The sequence below is a fragment of the Lissotriton helveticus genome, chromosome 8, assembly GCF_964261635.1.
Source record: "Lissotriton helveticus chromosome 8, aLisHel1.1, whole genome shotgun sequence".
Taxonomy (NCBI): Eukaryota; Metazoa; Chordata; class Amphibia; order Caudata; family Salamandridae; genus Lissotriton; species Lissotriton helveticus.
Genome location: NC_136069.1, coordinates 763,878,124 through 763,901,960, shown reverse-complemented (window position 1 = coordinate 763,901,960; position 23,837 = coordinate 763,878,124). Strand labels below are relative to the sequence as shown.

The 23,837-nt window shown below is 43.6% G+C and overlaps 1 protein-coding gene across 2 annotated transcripts in view; it reads right to left on the bottom strand.

Annotated features, from left to right (window-relative positions):
• Positions 1–23,837, bottom strand: part of GPC6 (glypican 6) — a 2,597,257-nt gene that overhangs the window by 1,831,127 nt on the left and 742,293 nt on the right. For both annotated transcript variants that reach the window (XM_078657599.1, XM_078657600.1), the window contains exon 2: positions 3,176–3,567. In XM_078657599.1, coding sequence (XP_078513725.1) covers positions 3,176–3,567 — 392 coding nt within the window. The remainder of the gene's footprint in view (positions 1–3,175; positions 3,568–23,837) is intronic.

The window sequence follows — 23,837 nt, the reverse complement described above, 5'->3', positions numbered from 1 at the left end:
CGCTTAACATGCTATGATTCTGGGCAAATCACTTAATCTCCCTGTGCATAACAAAAATGAATGTGTCCTTATGTAACACAACAGGTGTTCATGTAAAGCGTTATGTAAAACTCCAGAAAAAACACACACAAAAAACATTGTAAGTTGCATCCTTTCAGGCACATGTTGTCAATTGCCTGGACTAGCTTTAAAAGTAGCATACATGCAGTATACTCTATGCTGGATTTTATAATTCACAAGGCAGAAGTTGGACCTACTCTCAGCCACCTTATGTGCATGAGAGCTTCTTCTCAGTCTGAGTTATCCATTGGATACATGTTGTCCTCTGACCATAAGCCTAAATGGTCTCCTGGGGCATCATTCAGCAATGTCTTGTTTATGGAGACTTTTTTTTAGTTTTCAGCACGGTAGCAAAGCCTATATTTTTCAGGCTGGATTCTTCCAGGGCTTCTCCCTTGAAATTCAAACATTTGTGTAGGATGTTCCTAAAAGACAGAAATCTGTAATTTACTATGTGAGTTTGTTTTAGCTCGGCCTGGAGTAGTTCAAATCACAGGAGGTCCTCTATCTCCCACACACCCACCTAAATCCTAGAGAGTCTGCAAAGTCATTCAATAAATCAGTGTTCCGCTGTGGGGTTCTTCTCGCCAGTAGTTCATCTAATTTCAAATAATTTGTGGATAGCTTCTATTTACAGATCACTTTTGCTGTGGCTTCCAGTTGTTTCGATTCCCCACTCCCTTAGCACCCATGTATCGTTTCACATAAGGTATTCCTATTGATATTTTTAGATGGCTCTTGAAGCGGTTGAAATGCCCCTTTGTTCAGATCCCTAGAAGGCATGCCCAATAATACCTTCTATTATCCAGCAGGGCAGCTCCCCATTATACAGTATTCTTTGCAGAGTAGCCAGCACCCTAAATAAGGAGCCACATTCCATAACATTGTGTGCAGGGTTGCTTTCTGAAACGAATGCTCGTAGATTACAACAAATTCTATCATTTACGCTCACCTTTGAACACAAAATTGTCATTAAGCGCCCATGATGAGCTGAAGTTGCCCACAGTAGCACGACTTTCATCCATGTGTTTGGAGCAACTTATTTTCAAAAAACTGATCAGAAAATAATTTTGTCTTTGTAAAAAATCAGCTACAAACAATTTTATCTTTAAAAATCTCAGACCCATGTTCTTGTCAAGCCCATAGAAAACAATTATGCACAACACAGCTAAGTCTTTTTTGATCCCTGAGCTGAGCCTGGATTCAGAGAATATGTTCTAAAAGAGAATTGTGAAAGTGACAAATGTTTGCATTCAATACCTTAGTACAGGAAAGACAGGCTTTTAATTGAACCGTAATTAGCAAACCTTTGACTGTCAGTAAACATTTAAGCAGACGATCATTTGAGAAGACAGTGTAAAGAGACTATGTTCAAAACAGAATTGATTCCTTGTAGGTTAGATTAGTGCGTGTTTGTAAACTAGCTTGCACATTATTGAGCACAAGATTAACTGTCACGCTTTATGACCGAATGTAGGGTGAATAGCAATCTATTCAATAGTGTAAAGGTGGTTGAAAATATCAATATGCATTATGTATTTACTCTTGAGGCTTTATGCCTCGGATAAAGATTTGTCCGCATTTGTTCAAAGGTTCTAGTAAGTTGAAGAATTTGGCTTCAGTAAAGGGTTCCTGAAAATCGATTAATTGTTTACTTCAGCATATCGAGGGTTAAAGGATTAATACAGTAAATCGATCTTCCAATAACTTATCACAATTCAAGAACTCTTGGTTGAGCATGGATATGGTGTTTGGAAGACATTTCTGTAACCATTTGAAAATTACAAATTGACTCCTTACTTGATATCTCGACAGTGTGGCTCTCTTTAGGCACTTACAAATCTGACATTAGGGATATGTTTATTTAAGTTTGCAACAGATAATGCTATGGCTTTCTACAACAGAAATTAGATACATTTGGATACGTTTCCGGCTCTATTGCACTGTAGCTCGGAGGGCTATCTGAACAATTAACTACTGATAAGTGAACACAAAATAAAGCAATACCTGTTGACTTGAAGTTATCAAGTAAAAAAATATTGAGTGCTTTTGGATATCAACAGACAAGCTAACTGCTTTGTTGAAATTCAGTCGCCATCTTTATGAAGAGTTATTGATACACCCAACCTCAAAGTCAAGGAAATTCAATATCAGAAGGCTGCATAATCAATCTGATCTCGGTACAGTGTAACAGTGGCATACATGGGAAAAACAATCCAACACTTTTTTCTGTACAGCTTGCACCTATGACTATTCTGTCAACACTCTGCTGTATAGTAAGGACTGTAACGTACACTTGTAGGGCTCCTGGTTTACTTCTAAATTCTAGGAGTAAGTCAGGAGCAACTCAGAAACACTAAAACAATGTCACGTCTAACAAAAACAAAATCTATTCGAATCAGGCCCCAGAACTTTAGATATTTATTGTAATTCAAGCAACTATTTATTTTGCTGAGAATACGACTTAAACAATATCACTTTTATGCATTCGCTCCTTCTGGAGTGCAGATCTTGAGTCTGATTCACTGAAACATGTGTATGAGTAAGTGTGATTTATTCTTGTAGTATTTTTGGCTTACTTGTTAATTTCAGTTATATGCCAAGAGTGGCCCTTTCCTACTCCTTACTTGCACATGGAATCCTCAGAGTACTACAATAGTAAGTCACAGCAAAATCTATGTGCACCAGGCCCCATGTATTCAACTTTTTTGATATGTGTCCCCAGGTGCTAATGAAAGTCAAATAGCTACTCAAACAACAAAGCTTCAAAGTCCTAAATTACATCTCCCGTAAGCATACTATAATTATGCACCTCTTTCCTACACAAAATCTAGAAAGAATCTTGGACAACATCTTTCAAGGCTTTATCATACAACTCCAATTCCTTCTCAGAATGTGACCCTAAAGCTTCAGTGCAAGGCCCTCTGTGTCATAGTAACGAGCAAGTATTAGTAGCCAAAGTTACTTCCTTTTAAGTCAATTTTTACTCTGTTATGGGTATTAAACATTAAATTTCTTGATCATATTAACAAAGTAATAGCAAAAAGCGCCAAAACAGTGGCATCATATTTTGACCTCTGAATATTCTTCAGAGGAATTATAAAGCATACCCTACCTTGAATACTCGACTTGCAACTTCTCGGCCCACAGTCAGTCCCTGGACAAACGATCGGGCAGCAATGAAGGCTCTTGTTACTTGCACCTTCAGTTTCCTTGGTACATCTCCAAATGGTTTCAGCTGGTCTGTGTACTTGCTAACACACTCCAGGTAGTCCTCTGTGAACTGGTATTGGGGGTTTATAAGCTGGAACATTCTCTCCAATAGTCGTGCCCAGAAATCGTTCAGCATCTCCTCCAAGTTGACATTACCTCCTGTGTAGTAGCGCTTCAGTTCAGTAAACAGATCTTGAAATACTTCAGAGTTTTGCATGTACAGCAGTCCATAGGTCCGTACAAACATTTCATTTAGAGACTTTTGCGAATTCTCAACCAATTCCCGAAAAAATTCTGTGTGAGGAAAAGAAAAAGTAAGATGAAAAAAATCTTCAACTGAAATTGTTTTGCTCATACCCACACATGTAGGACACCATGGAAAACATGGAAAACAGAGAAAAACCAATAATAACCAATAAGAAACCAGATTATACCATATAAGCAATAAAAGAAAGTTACCAAGATGGACTGTGATAACTACAATGCCTACAAGTAATCAGGAGGTAGAAACCTGTGCTGCTTTTAAAATAATGCCCTGTATAATAAACATGTTTACCTATTTAAAATGATAATGTATATGTAAATAGAACTACAATACAATATCATCTCAATTTTATGTGGCCTTGTGTTTCAAACATGACATTATTAAATCTGTTCTATGCTTCCTCTGCTAATTGTATATGAAGGTGATTGACCAAATTATCGAAGAAAATCTATTGTATGGCCAAAATATTGTGGTAAGATTACTGAGGGCAAGAATATTGTGAAGGTAAGTTTCTACGGGTAAACTAATTTTTACTATGCTTAACTTCACACATAAGTAGTTTGAAAAAAAAAATATATATATATATATATATATATATTCAAAGTGTGGATGTGGGATTAAGGATAGTCCATCTATAATTACTTATTTACACTCACCTTCTCCTTACTCTTGTACCCGATAATTTTGCCACTACATATTGGCCACAAAGTATGGGGCATATGTCAAGCCCCTATCACCACCACAATGTCGCTTTTACCGACATTGTGGTGGCAATAGGGGCTGCGCCTTATGTACTTGACGGCAGCTGTAAGCCACTTAAAGTGGCTTAACGCTGCCTTGTTCATAAGGCCCCCTTTCAAGCTATGCTTAGCGTGAAAGGGGTGGGCAGTGGGTGTTGTGGTGGGCGTTCCACCGCAATTCCCATTCATTTTGACACTGTGCCCTATGTACAAGGGTGGCGTACATAGGAGGCAGTGCCAAAATTAAGACCAGGTAAATCCTGGACTTAAATTGTCGAAAGGAGAAGAAATGCATTATTTATCCTCGTTTTTGCTTTTTACATGTGTGCTGCCTTGTGCTTATGTACAGGTAGGGACACTTTCTTACACATAAACAATCCTCCCCTGCACGCAGACACCCTTGCACTATGGTGCAAGGGTGCCTGTGTTGGCGCTAAGTTGCTAAACTTAGCGCCATTGCAGTGGGAAACGCCAGTCTGCACCACATTCTTGTAAATATGGTGCAGCCTTGCGTTTCAGAAGTGGCAGAGCGCGGCGTTAAGCCAAGGAGAACAACGCTGCGCTGCGCCACTTCCTTATACATATCCCCCTATGTTTGTCTTCGATATTCTGTCAGACAACCAGTTTGGAGGAAAGCAATAGTGCTCACTGTGGGCTACACACAGGCCAAGGATAGATGAGTGTTATATTTTCTGCAGTAAATAACCAATATGATGCCTTCTCTCCGAACTACCAAAAATTATTAGTGTGGCAGAAACAATTTTTCCATTTGATTTTGATCTACTATAAAATGTAAATAGTTGGCTCAATCTCCCAAGCTAACAATACTGCCATGTAGTAAACTGTGCATGTTTAAATACCTTGTTTCTATGTCTACGGTTGGTAGCCATATATACTGCTTTATACAACCTTTACCGCAACAAAAGGCATAATTTGAAGATTGCTTATCTCTGGAAAACCTAGATTTAAATAAGTCACTTCAGCAGGTACCAGAAATGTCCCCTCGTGGGAACATTTGTTTCAGGGCTATGTTATCTCTTAATAAATAAAATAAATATGTGCACAGGCAGCTTACAATATAGGGCAGCATTAACACTAATCACCCTCAACAATTACCAGTAGATTATACTTGCATTCGGCTATTCCAAAGGCACTGACTAGCTCAAGCTTAACTCGGAGGCCACAAAGGAAAGCATGGTTTCACACTTTGGATTGCGTGTCTCTATCCATTTAACAGTTCTTGTGAAAATCTAATCCCACGACTCCAGCATTTCATATACCAGAATCGATGCATTTTTCTCTGCCTAGCCTCAAATAGTTGTTTACATTTTTAGTTTTCTTTGTCAGTTGCTTAATTCATAAAACCAATTCAGAAGTCTAGTATAAGAGACAGTTTAGGCCTAAAGCGGTCAAGGGCTGGGAATGGCATTGGTTCATGCAGCAATACAGAAATTGTCCCAATATTTATTATGAGAAGTATTTGGTTGGTGCCAAGCCTCGTGTCTAGGCTACAAAAAAACAGACAAAACCGGAAGGGTGCAGAGCATCCATTTTACGCAACTGATTATTGTCATAGGGGCATATTTACAGGAAAATGTTGGAGCGCGGAGCCACGCCAAATTTGGCAGTTCATGCTCCGACATTTTCAAAATACAGGGATTTGCTGTATTCACAAGAATACGGCACACCCCTGTGTTTCCCCTAGCAATGGTTAAAAAAAACCTGCCTAGTGCCATGTTGCAAGGGTGCCTGCGCTGCAGGGATGATTGTTTATATGCAGTTAGGGAAACCATCCTGTACATAAACAATCAGAATGCAGCACACATGGAAAGAGCAAACAAATAAGGAGAAATTATTAAGAGAAATTATTAATTTCTCCTTGTTGCATCGTTCTAAAGCCTGGTATTTCATGGTGTTAGCTTTTGGCGCGGCTCCAGCCTAAATGTGGGGCAGAATCAAAAAACAATGGGTGTGGCTGTGGAATGCCAAAAGAAACATCCAATGCACACCCCTTTGCCAAAGAGGACTGTGGTGGTAAGGGGCATATTTCCAAGGTTGTATTAAGCCATGCAAAGTGACTTAGCTCCACCTTGTAAATATAGAAAATGGTGCTGTCACCTGAGTGCCCAAAAAAGTGATGCTCCGATGGCGCAGAGGGGTTTTAAATGTGCCCCGCAGTGTGTGATTACATGGACTCATCATGCTTATTTGCCCTGCAGGTCCAGGTATTCTTGTTGTTTTCTATTGTACTCTCTCTAGCTCCTTCGCAATGAATCCTTTAAGAGTAACTAAGTAATTAATAGCTGAACACCCGTTTCTAAAGTATGCTTGTTTGTGAGGAATTACCCATGATCTATTAACCCAAGTTCAAAATTGACAGCAAACATGCCAGGCTCAATCAATTCTGCTCCAGTTCAAAAGTGAAATGTAATCTTATGAGGCGGGGTGATAGGAAGGCTGCTCTTATATATAGGAAGCATTGTGCTTTGCACACTTGTGCCCTGGTTCATTTAGGTTAAGAGCACACAAATGAAAAAAGTCAAACCCACAAGCTTGCATCCAAAGTTAGTAGAGAATTAAAAACATCATTGCAGCCTATATTCCTTTACCCTTTATCACTTTCACTTCTGAAAATAGCCTTTACTTGAGATGATGGCAAAGAATTCCGGAGAATTCCATATTTGGAATATTAAGAATTTATACTGTGCAGGAAGGAAAAGACAAGATGGCAGACCTTTTCATAATGTGCACAAAGGATTTGCAATCCTTCCATATCCAGCTCAAGTAAGCTCCAACCCATTCCACGTTCAGAAGGAGCTGAAAACTCAGGGGCATGTTATCAAGGGGGTTTATCTCCGCTTTTTTGGCTTTAAAAGCCAAGAAAGCGGAGGTAAAATTATCTCCCTATTACCAAGCTGTCGCTAACACCATTTAGCGACAGCTAGTAGGAGATATCGACCATCTTGGGCCCCACTTTGCATGTCAGTGATATTTATTACTAATGACATGCAAAGTGGGCGTGCCAAGATGTTAGCGACTGGAAACAGTCTCTAACATCGCTATCTCCTAATACCAACGTATGGAGATATTCGCGCTAAGCGCGAATATCTCCAAAAGCTAACACCTGCCCTGAGCAGTTCTTAGCCATGTTATCCAATGGGAGGTGGATAACATGGCTAAGAGCATTAGCTCGGTAATGCATGAATATCGCTGACTTTTCAGCGATATTCATGCATTGCGGCCGATTTTTATCGCATTTGCGATAAACCTTGGTAATACCAAGGTTTATTTGCGATAAAAATCGCCGCAGCTCAGCGGTAAATTTTTGTCTCTAACCAAGCAATAGCTAACCAAGCAATAGCGATAATTATCGCTATTGCTTGGTAATATGCCCCTCATTTTTACACCTTGCCAACGTGCAACCCCTCCAGACACTGACTCTCAATGAAAAGAGTCATGCCTACAATTAACCTGTGCCTTTGCATCCCGCACATATCCTTTAGTGTCTACATTCTATGCTCCTTTATACTGGCTGTTATAGCCAAGGTTCTACACCTTTTTTTGCACACACCCACCATTGAATGGCACTGTATGTGCCTAGGCTCACACAAAATAAATACAAGTATAAACACATATACACACGGCTGAAAAATGCTCAAATATTTTTATGCTCATACTGTGTGAGTATTAAGATTTTCAATGTTAGTCGTCAAGAACTTGGCCCAATCAGAAACTATCTGCATCAATGTTAATGTGGGAATACAGGGGTATATTATCAAGGGGTTTATCTCCGCTTTTTTGGCTTTAAAAGCCAAGAAAGCGGAGATAAAATTATCTCCCTATTACCAAGCTGTCGCTAACACCAGTTAGTGACAGCTAATAGGAGATAGCGACCATCTTGGGCCCCGCTTTGCATGTCAGTGATATTTATCACTAATGACATGCAAAGTGGGCGTGCCAAGATGTTAGCGACTGGAAACAGTCGCTAACATCGCTATCTCCTATTACCAACTTTTGGAGATATTCGCGCTAAGCGCGAATATCTCCAAAAGCTAACACCTGCCCTGAGCAGTTCTTCACCATGTTATCCAATGGGAGGTGGATAACATGGCTAAGAGCATTTGCTCGATAATGCATGAATATTGCTGACTTTTCAGCGATATTCATGCATTGCGGCCGTTTTTTATCGCATTTGCGATAAACCTTGCTAATAGCAAGGTTTATCTGCGATAAAAATCGCCGATGTGCGGCGATAATTTTTGTCTCTAAACAAGTTAGAGACAAAAATTATCGCTAGTTGTTGGTAATATACCCCTCAGTGCTTAATTTGAGCCAGAGGAGGCAACCGGCAATTATTATTTAGGACCAGTGCTTTTTTTCTGTATCAGATATTTAGCGAGTGCAAGACAGGGAAAACACACAGGGGCATATTACCAACCAATAGAGATAATTTTTGTCTCTAACTTGTTTAGAGACAAAAATTATCGCCGCACATCGGCGATTTTTATCGCAGATAAACCTTGCTATTAGCAAGGTTTATCGCAAATGCGATAAAAAACGGCCACAATGCATGAATATCGCTGAAAAGTCAGCGATATTCATGCATTACCGAGCAAATGCTCTTAGCCATGTTATCCACCTCCCATTGGTTAACATGGCTAAGAACTGCTCAGGGCAGGTGTTAGCTTTTGGAGATATTTGCGCTTAGCGCGAATATCTCCAAAAGTTGGTAATAGGAGATAGCGATGTTAGCTACTGTTTCCAGTCGCTAACATCTTGGCACGCCCACTTTGCATGTCATTAGTGATAAATATCACTGAAATGCAAAGCGGGGCCCAAGATGGTCGCTATCTCCTATTAGCTGTCGCTAACTGGTGTTAGCGACAGCTTGGTAATAGGGAGATAATTTTATCTCCGCTTTCTTGGCTTTTAAAGCCAAAAAAGCGGAGATAAACCTCCTTGATAATATGCCCCACAGATCGGAAAGATGGAGTAAGAGAAAGGTGCCAAAATCATCACAAAGGGATAAACCAGGAACCTGCAAGAGTGCCAACGCATGTCTGGTAGTGGATTCATTCTATCATCATTGGTATTTAGTGTACCATTTTTCATTGCAGTGGCCGCCGGCTTCTGAGCAGAGATTTAGGCATGGCCCTCTTTATTCACAAAATAGGCACTGTGGGTATACTACTGTACCTTGATTGACGGATCTATGTTAACAAAGGCAACAATATTTCATAACATTTCTAGAGTGGGGTGCTGTCATCGCTGTTACATCACTTACATCACAAACATTTTGAAAAGTTCAAGCAACGAGCAGGTGTAGCAAATGAGCCATGCCAATTCAGCAAGAGAGTGGGTGAGGTATGGTATGTAGCTGGTGGTGCATTTTGGAGCTCATTGTTGCAAATATGTTACTAAATCAGGGTGCGTTCACACACAGTTATTCACAAAGAGCACATTTACGTTTGAAATGGTCACTAAATATGCATAGACATGCAGTTTTAGTGATAAAACTATATACAGCACAAACACAGTGTGGGCTTTCGGTTTCAGTGAATAATTATAATTTGGGCATCACCAAGTAAAGTATCTTAATTTGTTTTGATCTTATTCAAATCTAAGTTTTCCATCACATTTCAGAATTACAAAAAAAATTGTCATTTGTGATTTCCTAACTGTGCATATATTTTGAGAAGTTTGTGCAGTTAATGTATAGGTATTTAAATGTTGTTGTGTGCTTGGAAAAAATTGACATCTTACTGACTTTCCTCCAACACTCCCTGTACCTTTGCAACATTCTCACAAAATTCATTTTCCAAATTCCTCTCACCTTGTAGTCAAAGAAAGCAAACACCAATTTCCATTTTCAAAGAATAAGCAGGACATTGTCAAAAGATATAGCCAGAAATTTGACCGCTGTCTTTGAATGCACAACAAATGAGGAAAGACAAATGCATCATTTAGGGAAACATGATTGCACATTCATCTTCTGAACTATAACAAGGTTATTTTGAAGGTGTAGCAGCACCCCCTGAACTCCCTACTTACAGCGCCTATGCAATATTCATTCAGCTGAAAACTGAGAAAGTTCTGATGGTTGTGTTAATGCTCAGAGTGTTTGTATGAAATTGGAATATTATTTTGGGATGGGTGAACTACAAACCTCAAAGAATATTTACAACCCTTGTCATGGTGAACCTTTAAAATCACTAAATTAAAATTAACTCAACCCCTTGGTAGTTATCGCACAAAGCAGACAGGCTTAATGTAGGGCAATGTGTAACGCTATTATGCAATACCAAAACAGTAACATAGTTAAAACGCAACATAAAAAAACCCCAAACCAAATTAGACAAGAAAATGACAAGAAAATGAAGAAAGTCCAATAAAGGGAACCGGAGATGCTAACTTTTAAAGTTTTAAGTAGGAATTGAGCCAAGAAGCACAAAGTTACAAGAATAGTCAATGGTCACTGTAAAGTAAGACCTAGGCACAATTTGACGCAGACCAGTATGGAGAGTTGGATGTGCTTAATTTTTTGGGGATTTTTAAAAAAACGTAAGTGCCAGTGCCCAAAGTATTTCCCTGGGGTCCATTACATTTGGTGCAACTCACATTTCTCTTTAAACTGCACGTTTAAGTCTTATGTTTTTCATTTTTACACTATCTAATGAACTTCACTTAAAAATACACCCACAGCACCACAATGTGGTGGATTCTCATTAAATTATTCCAATGTTCACAAATAAGTGTTGGTGCTGAGCACTTGCAAAACGGGCACAAATTAAGCACTCAGCATAGATCAAATTGGTCAAAGAGATTACTTTCTGACTTTAGTCCTTTAAGCTATATCTACAACAAGAAGCCCAGAGGGTATAACGGAGAAAAACGGGTTGCCCTCCACTCATAAATCACAACAATCAACAAAACCCGTTCCCCAAGGCAAAAGATAACGTATGCAGATCACTTTAAATGTCTACTTTATGAAATGTATACATCATCAAACTTTCAAATTCTCTGCACACTAACCTATGTCTTACTTTAGATTAATTGCCACATTTTAATGCCTTAATTTTTTTTTCTTCCTTAAAAAAACTCTCCTTTCCATTGACAGTCTCTCTAAAAGAAACACAACTGGTGATTAATTTTTAATCTCCCAAAACTGCTTATAAATAAACAGTGTTCACCAAATCTTTAGTGAGAAATTGTGAAAAAATGTGTGAAAGACAAAATGACCCCTCACGGGCGAACCACCAAAGGGGTAACTGGCAGGTACTCGCCAGATAAGCCCACTGTTCGCATCATTGGTAGTCACTTTGTCTAATAACAAAAAATTTGTCCAACAAACAAATACAATGTGAGTGCAAACAGATTGACAAATAAGTACACTCTCTAATGACGAAGAAATGATTAAAATTGACAGGCACGCCTATCACACGATAACTTATTATTCATTTGGAGTGAACTGTCAAATAAAAAATGTGTATAGGTTGCTAATCATGCATACCCATTTCACATGCCATGCCAACATGTTTCATTGCCTGCAGTTTTTTGGCAAATTCTACAGGGCTAGAAGACTCGTCACAGCACCAAAGTTGGACACATCTTTCTAGAAAAACCTCATTCGCCTATTTTCTCTCATACCAGCCTATGAAGGAATGCTTATGTCATCAAAGCTCCTTATATGAGCCCTTCTATCCAGATGACCCTTTGATCGTTGTGTCAATCGATATGAGTCATGGCGAGCGCAGCATCTCGTCCTGTCAATTTTAATCATTTCTTCCTCATTAGAGAGTGTACTTATGTGTCACTCTGTTTGCACTCAAATTGTTTTTGTTTGTTGGACACATTTTTTGTTATTAGACAAAGTGACTACAAATGATGAGAACAGTGGGTTTATCTGGCGAGTACCTGCCAGTTACCCCTTTGGTGGTTCGCCTGTGAGGGGTCATTTTGTCTTTCGCACATTTTTTCACAATTTCTCACTAAAGATTTGATGAACACTGTTTATTTGTAAGCAGTTTTGAGAGATTAAAAATTAATCACCAGTTGTGTTTCTTTTAGAGAGACTGTCAATAGAAAGGAGAGTTTTTTAGGAAGAAAAAAAATAATCTTTTAAGGCATTAAAATGTGGCAATTAACCTAAAGTAAGACATGGGTTAGTGTGCAGAGAATTTGAAAGCTTGATGATGTATACATTCCGTATAGTAGATATTTAAAGTGATCTGCATATGTTATCTTTTGCCTTGGGGAACGGGTTTTGTTGATTGTTGTGTTTAGTCCTTTAAGCCCCAAATCACCAAAAGAGTACACTTCCAGAGCCCCCCGCCCCCAAGGATCTCAGGGGAAGCACTCACAGACTAACAGGATGTCTGATAAAGGCCAAACAGCAGGATCCAGTCCAGGTCAGTCTGTCAGTTGCAGTAAAAGTCCTCTTGTAGCTTGTTGAGTCCCTGTAGCTTTAAGAAGAAGTCAGACTTATAACCTTTGGAGTCCACTTTTTTGTCCTGGGTACAGGAGCAGGTCTAGTCTTTTTGTGGCTCTCTCAGGTCACAGACAGTAGGTCCAGCCCTCTTCTGATCTTCCTCAAGTCCAGTAGTGTTCTGAAGTGGGTCCCTGAAATGCCATATTTATGCCCGGCACAAACTAGTAAGTGGTGGCATGTTCCAACCTGCCCCTTTTTTCCTTCTGTTCCCTCCCCGCTCCCGCCTCCCAGCTGCTCCGCCCACCCGCGCACTTCGCCTTATATGGCGACCGTGCGAATGCGCAGCGTTGACGCGCAGCGGGCGCGCCGATTGTGCGCCGAAGGCGCGCCCAAGGTAAGCCCGTCTGTGCCCGTCTGCGACCGGATCGCGACCAGTGCCAGGACCCCTGGCCCACGAAGACCCCGACCGACCCGCCTGACGTACACCGCCGCCACCCTCATCGCACTCAACACCGGCCGACTCCCAGATTGCCACCAAGCCTCACCACGACGCTCCCACGGACCTTTCAGCTGCCACGCCTGCAAATTCTCCTGCACCCGGACCTGCCGCACACCTGCACCCGCCAAGTCGAACACCAGCAGCACCCACCTCAAGTGCATCCTGCTCAACACCCGCTCCGTCCACAGACACGCCATCGAACTCTGGAACCTCCTCGACACCACTGCCCCTGACGTCGCCTTCCTCACGGAGACCTGGATGAACGCCTCCTCAGCGCCCGACATAGCCATCGCTATCCCAGAAGGCTACAAGATCGTCCGGAGGGACCGCAACGCCAACCAGATGGGAGGAGGCATCGCCATCATCCACAGGAACACCATCCGGCTCACGACCAGCACCGACAACACCCTGACCACCGCCGAACACCTGCATTTCCAGATCCACACCGACCCGAACACCACCCTCAGAGGCACCCTGATCTACCGACCCCCGGGACCACGCACACAATTCAGCGAGGACATCGCCGACTTCGTCAGCCCGCACGCCCTCCCCTCCACCGACTACATCCTCCTGGGGGACCTCAACTTCCACCTGGAGAACAACAACGACCGCAACACCAGCTCCCTGCTCGACAACCTCGCCAATCTTGGACTCAAGCAGCTGGTGTCCACCCCCACCCACCTCGCCGGACACACACTCGACGCAGTCTTCTCCTCCAGCCCAGACATCGACTTCAGCCACGCCACAGAGCTTCAATGGACGGACCACAGCTGCGTCCACTTCACCTTCAAGAGAACGACGACCCACCACCACCAGCAACAGACCGCCCGCAGAAGCTGGAACAAGATCACAGCAGACCAGCTCGCCACCTCCCTGAGCCAGCACCCTCCTGCCAGCTCAGCGAACCCCAGCCAGGCTGCCGACAACCTCACGAAGTGGATCAGCATCTGCGCGGACGAGCTCGCCCCGCTAAGGACCCCGCCCAGCAGACCCGGCAGCAAGAAAGCCCCATGGTTCACCGACGAACTCAAGAGCTCCAAGAAGAACTGCCGAGCCCTCGAGAAAGTCTGGAGAAGGGAACCTACACCGAACAACAGGACCACCTTCAAGCTGGCCACCCGGAAGCACCACCAGCTGATCCGCGCCGCCAAGAAAACTGCATTCAAGGACCGACTGGACAACAACGCACACAACTGCAAGGAACTCTTCAACATCGTGAAAGAGCTATCCAACCCCAGCGCAGGAAACAACGACATCACCCCATCGCAAGACCTCTGCAACTCCCTCGCTTCATACTTCCACAACAAGATCGCGGACATACACAACAGCTTCAGCAACCAACCAACGCACACCAGGACCGAACAACCACCCCCCACCGCCACCCTCCACGCCTGGACCCCGATCAGCACCGAAGACACCATCCAAACGATGAACTCCATCCACTCCGGATCACCGACTGACCCCTGCCCTCACTACGTCTTCAACAAGGCCGACGCTGTCATCGCACCCCACCTGCGAGACATCATCAACACATCCTTCGACACCGCCACCTTCCCTGAGAGCTGGAAGCACGCCGAACTCAGCGCTCTACTCAAGAAACCCACAGCGGACCCCACCGAACTCAAGAATTACCGCCCCATCTCGCTCCTCCCGTTTCCAGCCAAAGTCATCGAGAAGACCGTCAACAAGCAGATGGCCGCCTTCCTCGAGACGAATGGATCCCTCGACCCCTCACAGTCCGGCTTCCGAGCCAATCACAGCACCGAGACCGCCCTCATCGCCGCCACCGATGACATCCGAGCCCTGATGGACAACGGAGAAACAGCGGCCCTCATCCTCCTAGACCTCTCCGCGGCATTCAACACTGTCTGCCACCGCACCCTAGTACAGCGCCTCAGCAACGTCGGAATCCAGGACAAGGCGCTGGAATGGATCATCTCCTTCCTCGACGGAAGAACACAGAGAGTCCGCCTCCCACCGTACAAGTCAGAGGCATCCGAAGTCATCTGCGGCGTCCCTCAAGGATCCTCTCTGAGCCCCACCCTCTTCAACGTCTACATGAGCCCCCTCGCGGCCATCGCACGCCAACACAACCTCAGCATAATCTCCTACGCCGACGACACCCAGCTGATCCTCTCCCTGACCAACGACCCAGCCGCCGCCAGAGCCGACCTGCACGAAGGGATGAAAGAGGTAGCCGAGTGGATGACGACCAGCCGCCTGAAACTGAACTCCGACAAGACGGAGGTCCTCATCCTGGGCTCTTCACCCTCCGCCTGGGACGACTCCTGGTGGCCTCCCGCCCTGGGCACCGCACCCAAACCAACAGACCATGCACGCAACCTGGGCTTCATCCTGGACTCCTCCCTCTCCATGACCAGGCAAGTCAACAACGTCTCCTCGGCGTGCTTCAACATCCTACGCATGCTACGGAAGATCTTCTGGTGGATCCCCTCCGAGACCAGGAAGACCGTCACCCAGGCCCTCGTCACTAGCCGACTGGACTACGGCAACGCCCTCTACGCCGGTACCACCGCCAAGCTCCAGAAGAGACTCCAGCGGATCCAGAACGCCTCTGCCAGACTCATCCTCGACATCCCACGAACCAGCCACATCTCCGGACACCTGAGAGACCTTCACTGGCTCCCCGTCAACAAAAGAATCACCTTCCGCCTCCTCACCCACGCACACAAAGCCCTACACGACCAAGGCCCGAGCTACCTCAACAGCCGAATCAACTTCTACGCTCCCAAACGCCACCTCCGATCAGCCAACCACGCCCTCGCCGCCGTCCCCCGCATCCGAAGAGCGACTACAGGAGGAAGGTCCTTCTCCTACCTGGCCGCCAAAACCTGGAACTCCCTCCCGACCGACCTGCGCCTGACCCAAGACCACCTCTCCTTCAGGAAGAAGCTGAAGACCTGGCTGTTCGAGCAGTAGCGGCACCCCCCTCCCCCAGCGCCTTGAGACCCTACGGGTATGTAGTGCGCTCTATAAATGCCATTGATTGATTGATTGATTGATGGGGTAAACGTTCCCAGGGCCAACCCTATCCACTTTCAAGTTGGGGAAGTCTTCAGCCGCACTAAATTTGGGCTCTGAGTGCTGGGGGTATTTGTATGTGTGTGTGTGTGTGGGAGTGTACTATGACAATCCAAGTATCCTCCTACATCAAACACTAAAATCTAGTTTGGGGCAGCCAATGTACCTCTAATAAACCGGAGAGAAGTAGGAGACTGTCTAAGTATATGGTGAATACTTATTTAAGTGAAGCACCTTGCACTAATCTAGGCAATCCTTATGGTGATTTTAGTGGTCTTAGAAAACCATAGAAAGCTCTCTAAGTGGTAGCTTTGGAGAGCAGTAATAACAAGGAGGGAGATACCCTAAATTCAAAATAGGGACAGGGTGATATCAGTAAAAACACAACAAGGTCCCTAAACATGTCACAGTTTACGTTAAGATGTACTCATTCAGGGTTGAGTACATGGACATATATTATTTAACTAAACAGTCAGCAGCACAGTGTGAGCCGGTAACAGCACGTCAGTGGAGCACAGGTTAAAAACAATATACAAAACATATTTAGAAAACAGAAGGTCGACGCAGCTTTTCGGTGAGTAGTCAATCTATCACCTTCTTCAGGACAGTTTTCTAAATTCTCAGAATGAGGTCTAGCGCTCTATCTTTAGATTTAAAAAGGTGCATCAAATGGATTGGACCTTATGATGAATCTTGATGATTCCTTGTATTTAAAAACGTTATCTTAAAAACAGCTGAAAGACATCTAGTGCACATTGGAGTCCACTGTTAAATTGGTTCAACAATTATGTTTTAAAAGCATGGGACCCGCCACAGGATGTATCGTGCCTGGCAAATAAGTACACTCTCTAATGACGAAGAAATGATTAAAATTGACAGGCACGCCTATCACACGATAATTTATTATTCATTAGGAGTGAACTGTCAAATAAAAAATGTGTATAGGTTGCTAATCATGCATACCCATTTCACATGCCATGCCAACATGTTTCATTGCCTGCAGTTTTTTGGCAAATTCTACAGGGCTAGAAGACTCGTCACAGCACCAAAGTTGGACACATCTTTCTAGAAAAACCTCATTTGCCTATTTTCTCTCATACCAGCCTATGAAGGAATGCTTATGTCATCAAAGCTCCTTATATGAGCCCTTCTATCCAGATGACCCTTTGATCGTTGTGTCAATCGATATGAGTCATGGCGAGCGCAGCATCTCGTCCTGTCAATTTTAATAATTTCTTCGTCATTAGAGAGTGTACTTATGTGTCACTCTGTTTGCACTCAAATTGTTTTTGTTTGTTGGACACATTTTTTGTTATTAGACAAAGTGACTACAAATGATGAGAACAGTGGGTTTATCTGGCAAGTACCTGCCAGTTACCCCTTTGGTGGTTCGCCTGTGAGGGGTCATTTTGTCTTTCGCACATTTTTTCACAATTTCTCACTAAAGATTTGGTGAACACTGTTTATTTGTAAGCAGTTTTGAGAGATTAAAAATTAATCACCAGTTGTGTTTCTTTTGGAGAGACTGTCAATAGAAAGGAGAGTTTTTTAGGAAGAAAAAAAAATAATCTTTTAAGGCATTAAAATGTGGCAATTAACCTAAAGTAAGACATGGGTTAGTGTGCAGAGAATTTGAAAGTTTGATGATGTATACATTCCGTATAGTAGATATTTAAGGTGATCTGCATATGTTATCTTTTGCCTTGGGGAACGGGTTTTGTTGATTGTTGTGTTTAGTCCTTTAAGCCCCAAATCACCAAAAGAGTACACTTCCAGAGCCCCCCGCCCCCAAGGATCTCAGGGGAAGCACTTACAGACTTACAGGATGTCTGATAAAGGCCAAACCACAGGATCTAGTCCAGGTCAGTCTGTCAGTTGCAGTAAAAGTCCTCTTGTAGCTTGTTGAGTCCCTGTAGCTTTAAGAAGAAGTCAGACTTATAACCTTTGGAGTCCACTTTTTTGTCCTGGGTACAGGAGCAGGTCTAGTCTTTTTGCGGCTCTCTCAGGTCACAGACAGCAGGTCCAGCCCTCTTCTGATCTTCCTCAAGTCCAGTAGTGTTCTGGAGTGGGTCCCTGAAATGCCATATTTATGCCAGGCACAAACTAGTAAGTGGTGGCATGTTCCAACCTGATGGGGTAAACGTTCCCAGGGCCAACCCTATCCACTTTCAAGTTGGGGAAGTCTTCAGCCGCACTAAATTTGGGCTCTGAGTGCTGGGGGTATTTGTGTGTGTGTGTGTGTGTGTGTGTGTGTGTGTGGGAGTGTACTATGACAATCCAAGTATCCTCCTACATCAAACACTAAAATCTAGTTTGGGGCAGCCAATGTACCTCTAATAAACCGGAGAGAAGTAGGAGACTGTCTAAGTATATGGTGAATACTTATTTAAGTGAAGCACCTTGCACTAATGCAGGCAATCCTTATGGTGATTTTAGTGGTCTTAGAAAACCATAGAAAGCTCTCTAAGTGGTAGCTTTGGAGAGCAGTAATAACAAGGAGGGAGATACCCTAAATTCAAAATAGGGACAGGGTGATATCAGTAAAAACACAACAAGGTCCCTAAACATGTCACAGTTTACGTTAAGATGTACTCATTCAGGGTTGAGTACATGGACATATATTATTTAACTAAACAGTCAGCAGCACAGTGTGAGCCGGTAACAGCACGTCAGTGGAGCACAGGTTAAAACAATATACAATACATATTTAGAAAACAGAAGGTCGACACAGCTTTTCGGTGAGTAGTCAATCTATCACCTTCTTCAGGACAGTTTTATAAATTCTCAGAATGAGGTCTAGCGCTCTATCTTTAGATTTAAAAAGGTGCATCAAATGGATTGGACCTTATGATGAATCTTGATGATTCCTTGTATTTAAAAACTTTATCTGAAAAACAGCTGAAAGACATCTAGTGCACATTGGAGGCCACTGTTGAATTGGTTCAACAATTATGTTTTAAAAGCATGGGACCCGCCACAGGATGTATCGTGCCTGGCAAATAAGTACACTCTCTAATGACGAAGAAATTATTAAAATTGACAGGCACGCCTATCACACGATAATTTATTATTCATTAGGAGTGAACTGTCAAATAAAAAATGTGTATAGGTTGCTAATCATGCATACCCATTTCACATGCCATGCCAACATGTTTCATTGCCTGCAGTTTTTTGGCAAATGCTACAGGGCTAGAAGACTCGTCACAGCACCAAAGTTGGACACATCTTTTTAGAAAAACCTCATTCGCCTATTTTCTCTCATACCAGCCTATGAAGGAATGCTTATGTCATCAAAGCTCCTTATATGAGCCCTTCTATCCAGAGGACCCTTTGATCGTTGTGTCAATCGATATGAGTCATGGCGAGCGCAGCATCTCGTCCTGTCAATTTTAATCATTTCTTCATCATTAGAGAGTGTACTTATGTGTCACTCTGTTTGCACTCAAATTGTTTTTGTTTGTTGGACACATTTTTTGTTATTAGACAAAGTGACTACAAATGATGAGAACAGTGGGTTTATCTGGTGAGTACCTGCCAGTTACCCCTTTGGTGGTTCGCCTGTGAGGGGTCATTTTGTCTTTCGCACATTTTTTCACAATTTCTCACTAAAGATTTGGTGAACACTGTTTATTTGTAAGCAGTTTTGAGAGATTAAAAATTAATCGCCAGTTGTGTTTCTTTTAGAGAGACTGTCAATAGAAAGGAGAGTTTTTTAGGAAGAAAAAAACAAATCTTTTAAGGCATTAAAATGTGGCAATTAACCTAAAGTAAGACATGGTTTTGTGTGCAGAGAATTTGAAAGTTTGATGATGTATACATTCCGTATAGTAGATATTTAAAGTGATCTGCATATGTTATCTTTTGCCTTGGGGAACAGGTTTTGTTGATTGTTGTGTTTAGTCCTTTAAGCCCCAAATCACCAAAAGAGTACACTTCCAGAGCCCCCCGCCCCCAAGGATCTCAGGGGAAGCACTTACAGACTTACAGGATGTCTGATAAAGGCCAAACCACAGGATCCAGTCCAGGTCAGTCTGTCAGTTGCAGTAAAAGTCCTCTTGTAGCTTGTTGAGTCCCTGTAGCTTTAAGAAGAAGTCAGACTTATAACCTTTGGAGTCCACTTTTTTGTCCTGGGTACAGGAGCAGGTCTAGTCTTTTTGTGGCTCTCTCAGGTCACAGACAGCAGGTCCAGCCCTCTTCTGATCTTCCTCAAGTCCAGTAGTGTTCTGAAGTGGGTCCCTGAAATGCCATATTTATGCCAGGCACAAACTAGTAAGTGGTGGCATGTTCCAACCTGATGGGGTAAACGTTCCCAGGGCCAACCCTATCCACTTTCAAGTTGGGGAAGTCTTCAGCCGCACTAAATTTGGGCTCTGAGTGCTGGGGGTATGTGTGTGTGTGTGTGTGTGTGTGTGTGTGGGAGTGTACTATGACAATCCAAGTATCCGCCTACATCAAACACTAAAATCTAGTTTGGGGCAGCCAATGTACCTCTAATAAACCGGAGAGAAGTAGGAGACTGTCTAAGTATATGGTGAATACTTATTTAAGTGAAGCACCTTGCACTAATCCAGGCAATCCTTATGGTGATTTTAGTGGTCTTAGAAAACCATAGAAAGCTCTCTAAGTGGTAGCTTTGGAGAGCAGTAATAACAAGGAGGGAGATACGCTAAATTCAAAATAGGGACAGGGTGGTATCAGTAAAAACACAACAAGGTCCCTAAACATGTCACAGTTTACGTTAAGATGTACTCATTCAGGGTTGAGTACATGGACATATATTATTTAACTAAACAGTCAGCAGCACAGTGTGAGCCCACTGTTGAATTGGTTCAACAATTATGTTTTAAAAGCATGGGACCCGCCACAGGATGTATCGTGCCTGGAGTTACGAAACAAATATTCTATCAAGGGGTGGGATATGCACACACTATCTGATAAACTCGATTGATGTGAGTAGGCCAACGTAATGTATATAAGGGACTTTCTCTGAGATCACGGCCTCCCTGCTTTGGAGAGCAGCCTTCAGGCTTACCCAAAAGGAGCTTGTTTTACCAGATCTAATCTTGTACTGTGGGTCAAACGAAATAGAACTGCAAAGTGTATATATAAAAATACACTCGCTAACACATTAGTATATCTCTTACCCAGAGATATAATCACAAATACACACAACACTTCACTTGCAAATAGGTAAGTAAGCACAATACACAGTGGTCCCTGGGGTGGACCAAACCATACTCTAAAAAATGGAATGCAAACTGCAGCTGAAGTCGGGACTTGGTGCAGGAGACTCAGAAGAGCTGGAGACACGAGAAACCACCCAAGGTAAATACCCAAGATGCCCACAAAGACCCACGCAGAGTGGAAACATGGCCACATACTCAATAGAAGGAAAGTCGCTGTTGCAGTTTTGGAGAAGGAGTCTTTCCAGTGGACCCTGAAGAAACCCTGTGGAAAACAGAAGGTTGGAGATTCACCCCACCCATTGATCCCCCAGGAACAAAGATACCTACACTAGAGAAGCCGGGTGCATAAGTACGAAGTGACGTCGGAAACCTCCATAGACCACAAAGGAGGACTTCAGTAAAGATGCCGCCGGCAAAGATTGTGCAGGAGTCTGGTGGAAACCAAGTGTGGAACTTTGAAGAGAAGAACTTGCAGGCAGAAGGGACAGAGTATATGCCACTCGGAGGTGACCAGGAGGTACGGAATAGCAATGATCACCAATGACAGAGGGTTCAAACAAGTTCATTGGTGAACTTGTCACTGCAGCTGTGAGGACCATGTTATGTTATGTTATGTTATGTTATTTATATTTTTATAGCGCGCTGATACCCCAGCAAAGGGGCGTCCAGGCGCTCAGACAGGTACTGTAACATAACATGCAGAACAAAAGAAAAACTATTCAGAAGCAGAAAACAGGAACGTTTTAATAGTGCGCCTAAAAATAGATAAATCATTCAGAGCTCGGGTGTGCACTGGAAGCGAGTTCCATAGTCCCGCGGCAAGCACCCGAAAAGAGCGACCACCCATTCTGCTGAGTTTAAACCGAGGGCAGATCGCCAGATGCAAGGCCTCAGATCTAAGAGATCTCAGAGGTATGTATGGAGTGAGTAAATTCACAAGAGCCGGTGGGGAAAAAAGTTTCAAAATTTTAAAAGCCAGACAGAGTGCTTTAAACTTAATCCTCTGTCTAACCGGCAACCAATGGAGAGAAGAAATAGTGCCGGAGACAGAGCAGTGTCTGGGAAGACCAACAACGGCCCGCGCCGCGGCATTTTGCACCCTCTGGAGTCTGGCTACCTCAGCCTGGTTGACCCCTAACATCAGTGCACTTCCATAGTCCAGCCGAGATAGTATAGAGGCTTGGACTACGAGCTGCCGAGTAGAAGGGTCGAAGTATTTAAGGACCGGCCTTATGCCTCGCAGTATACCGTAGCATGTGGCTGCAACCTTCTTCGTATGCCCAATGAAGGTGAGCGCAGGATCCAGCCAGATCCCTAAGTTTTTCACTTCTGTTGCCGGTATAGGAGTAACACCCAGTTCTGGAGGCCACCACTGATCTCCCCATAGCTCAGCATGTTTTCCTAGGACCATCACTTCAGTCTTAGTAGCATTCAATTGTAAACAATTGGTACGAAGCCAATTGGCTACTGCTACAAGTCCAGCTCGGAATCTGGGAGCCTCTACATCAGGGTCTCCACTCAGTGTCACGGCTAGCTGTGTGTCGTCGGCATATGAGGTCATTGTCAAACCCCACTGTTTGACGACCACCGCCAGCGGTTTCACATACAAGTTGAACAGAGTGGGACTCAACGAGGAGCCCTGTGGGACTCCCAGATCCAAGGGGTGGATAGTGGACTGGCAAGGTGGTATAGCCACTTTAAAGGTTCGATCTGATAGAAAAGATCGAAACCACTGAAGAGCGATTCCCGTGACTCCGGCTTCCTCTAGGCATTGAGTCAGTATGCAATGGGACACAGTATCGAAGGCAGCGCTCAGATCTAATAAAAGGAGCGCTGCCGTACGCCCGGAGTCAAGCACCAGGCGTAAATGCTCGATAATGTGGAGCAGGGCGGTCTCGGTACTGTGTCCAGGGCGGAAGCCATTTTGACTAGAGTCCAGTATCTGATTACGGACAAGATGGTCAGATAAAATGGAATTGACATGAGCCTCGGTGACTTTAGCAGTCCAGGGCAAAAGAGATATGGGGCGGTAGTTCTCAGGCAAGAGAGGATCTAAATTAGCCTTTTTCAGAACTGGGGTGACCACCGCCTGCTTCCAATAGGAGGGAACTATTCCGGTTGACAAAGACAAGTTGATAAGAGTCAATATCGGACCACGGCACAGCGGAGAGAGCAAACTAATGAGGGCTGGCTTCAGCGGATCCAGAGGAGAACCTGATTTGATCTTGAGGCTAAGTTTGTTAAAAGCCTCCAGAGACAAGTCAGGAAAAAAGGCCAGAGTCTCATGACCCACGGAAGTAGGGTCAGCTAACACAGGGTCCGGCCGACACACGTCAAACCCCCTGTATATGTTCTGCACTTTCTCCAAGAAAAAAACTGCCAAATTCTCGCAGTGGGAGTCGGT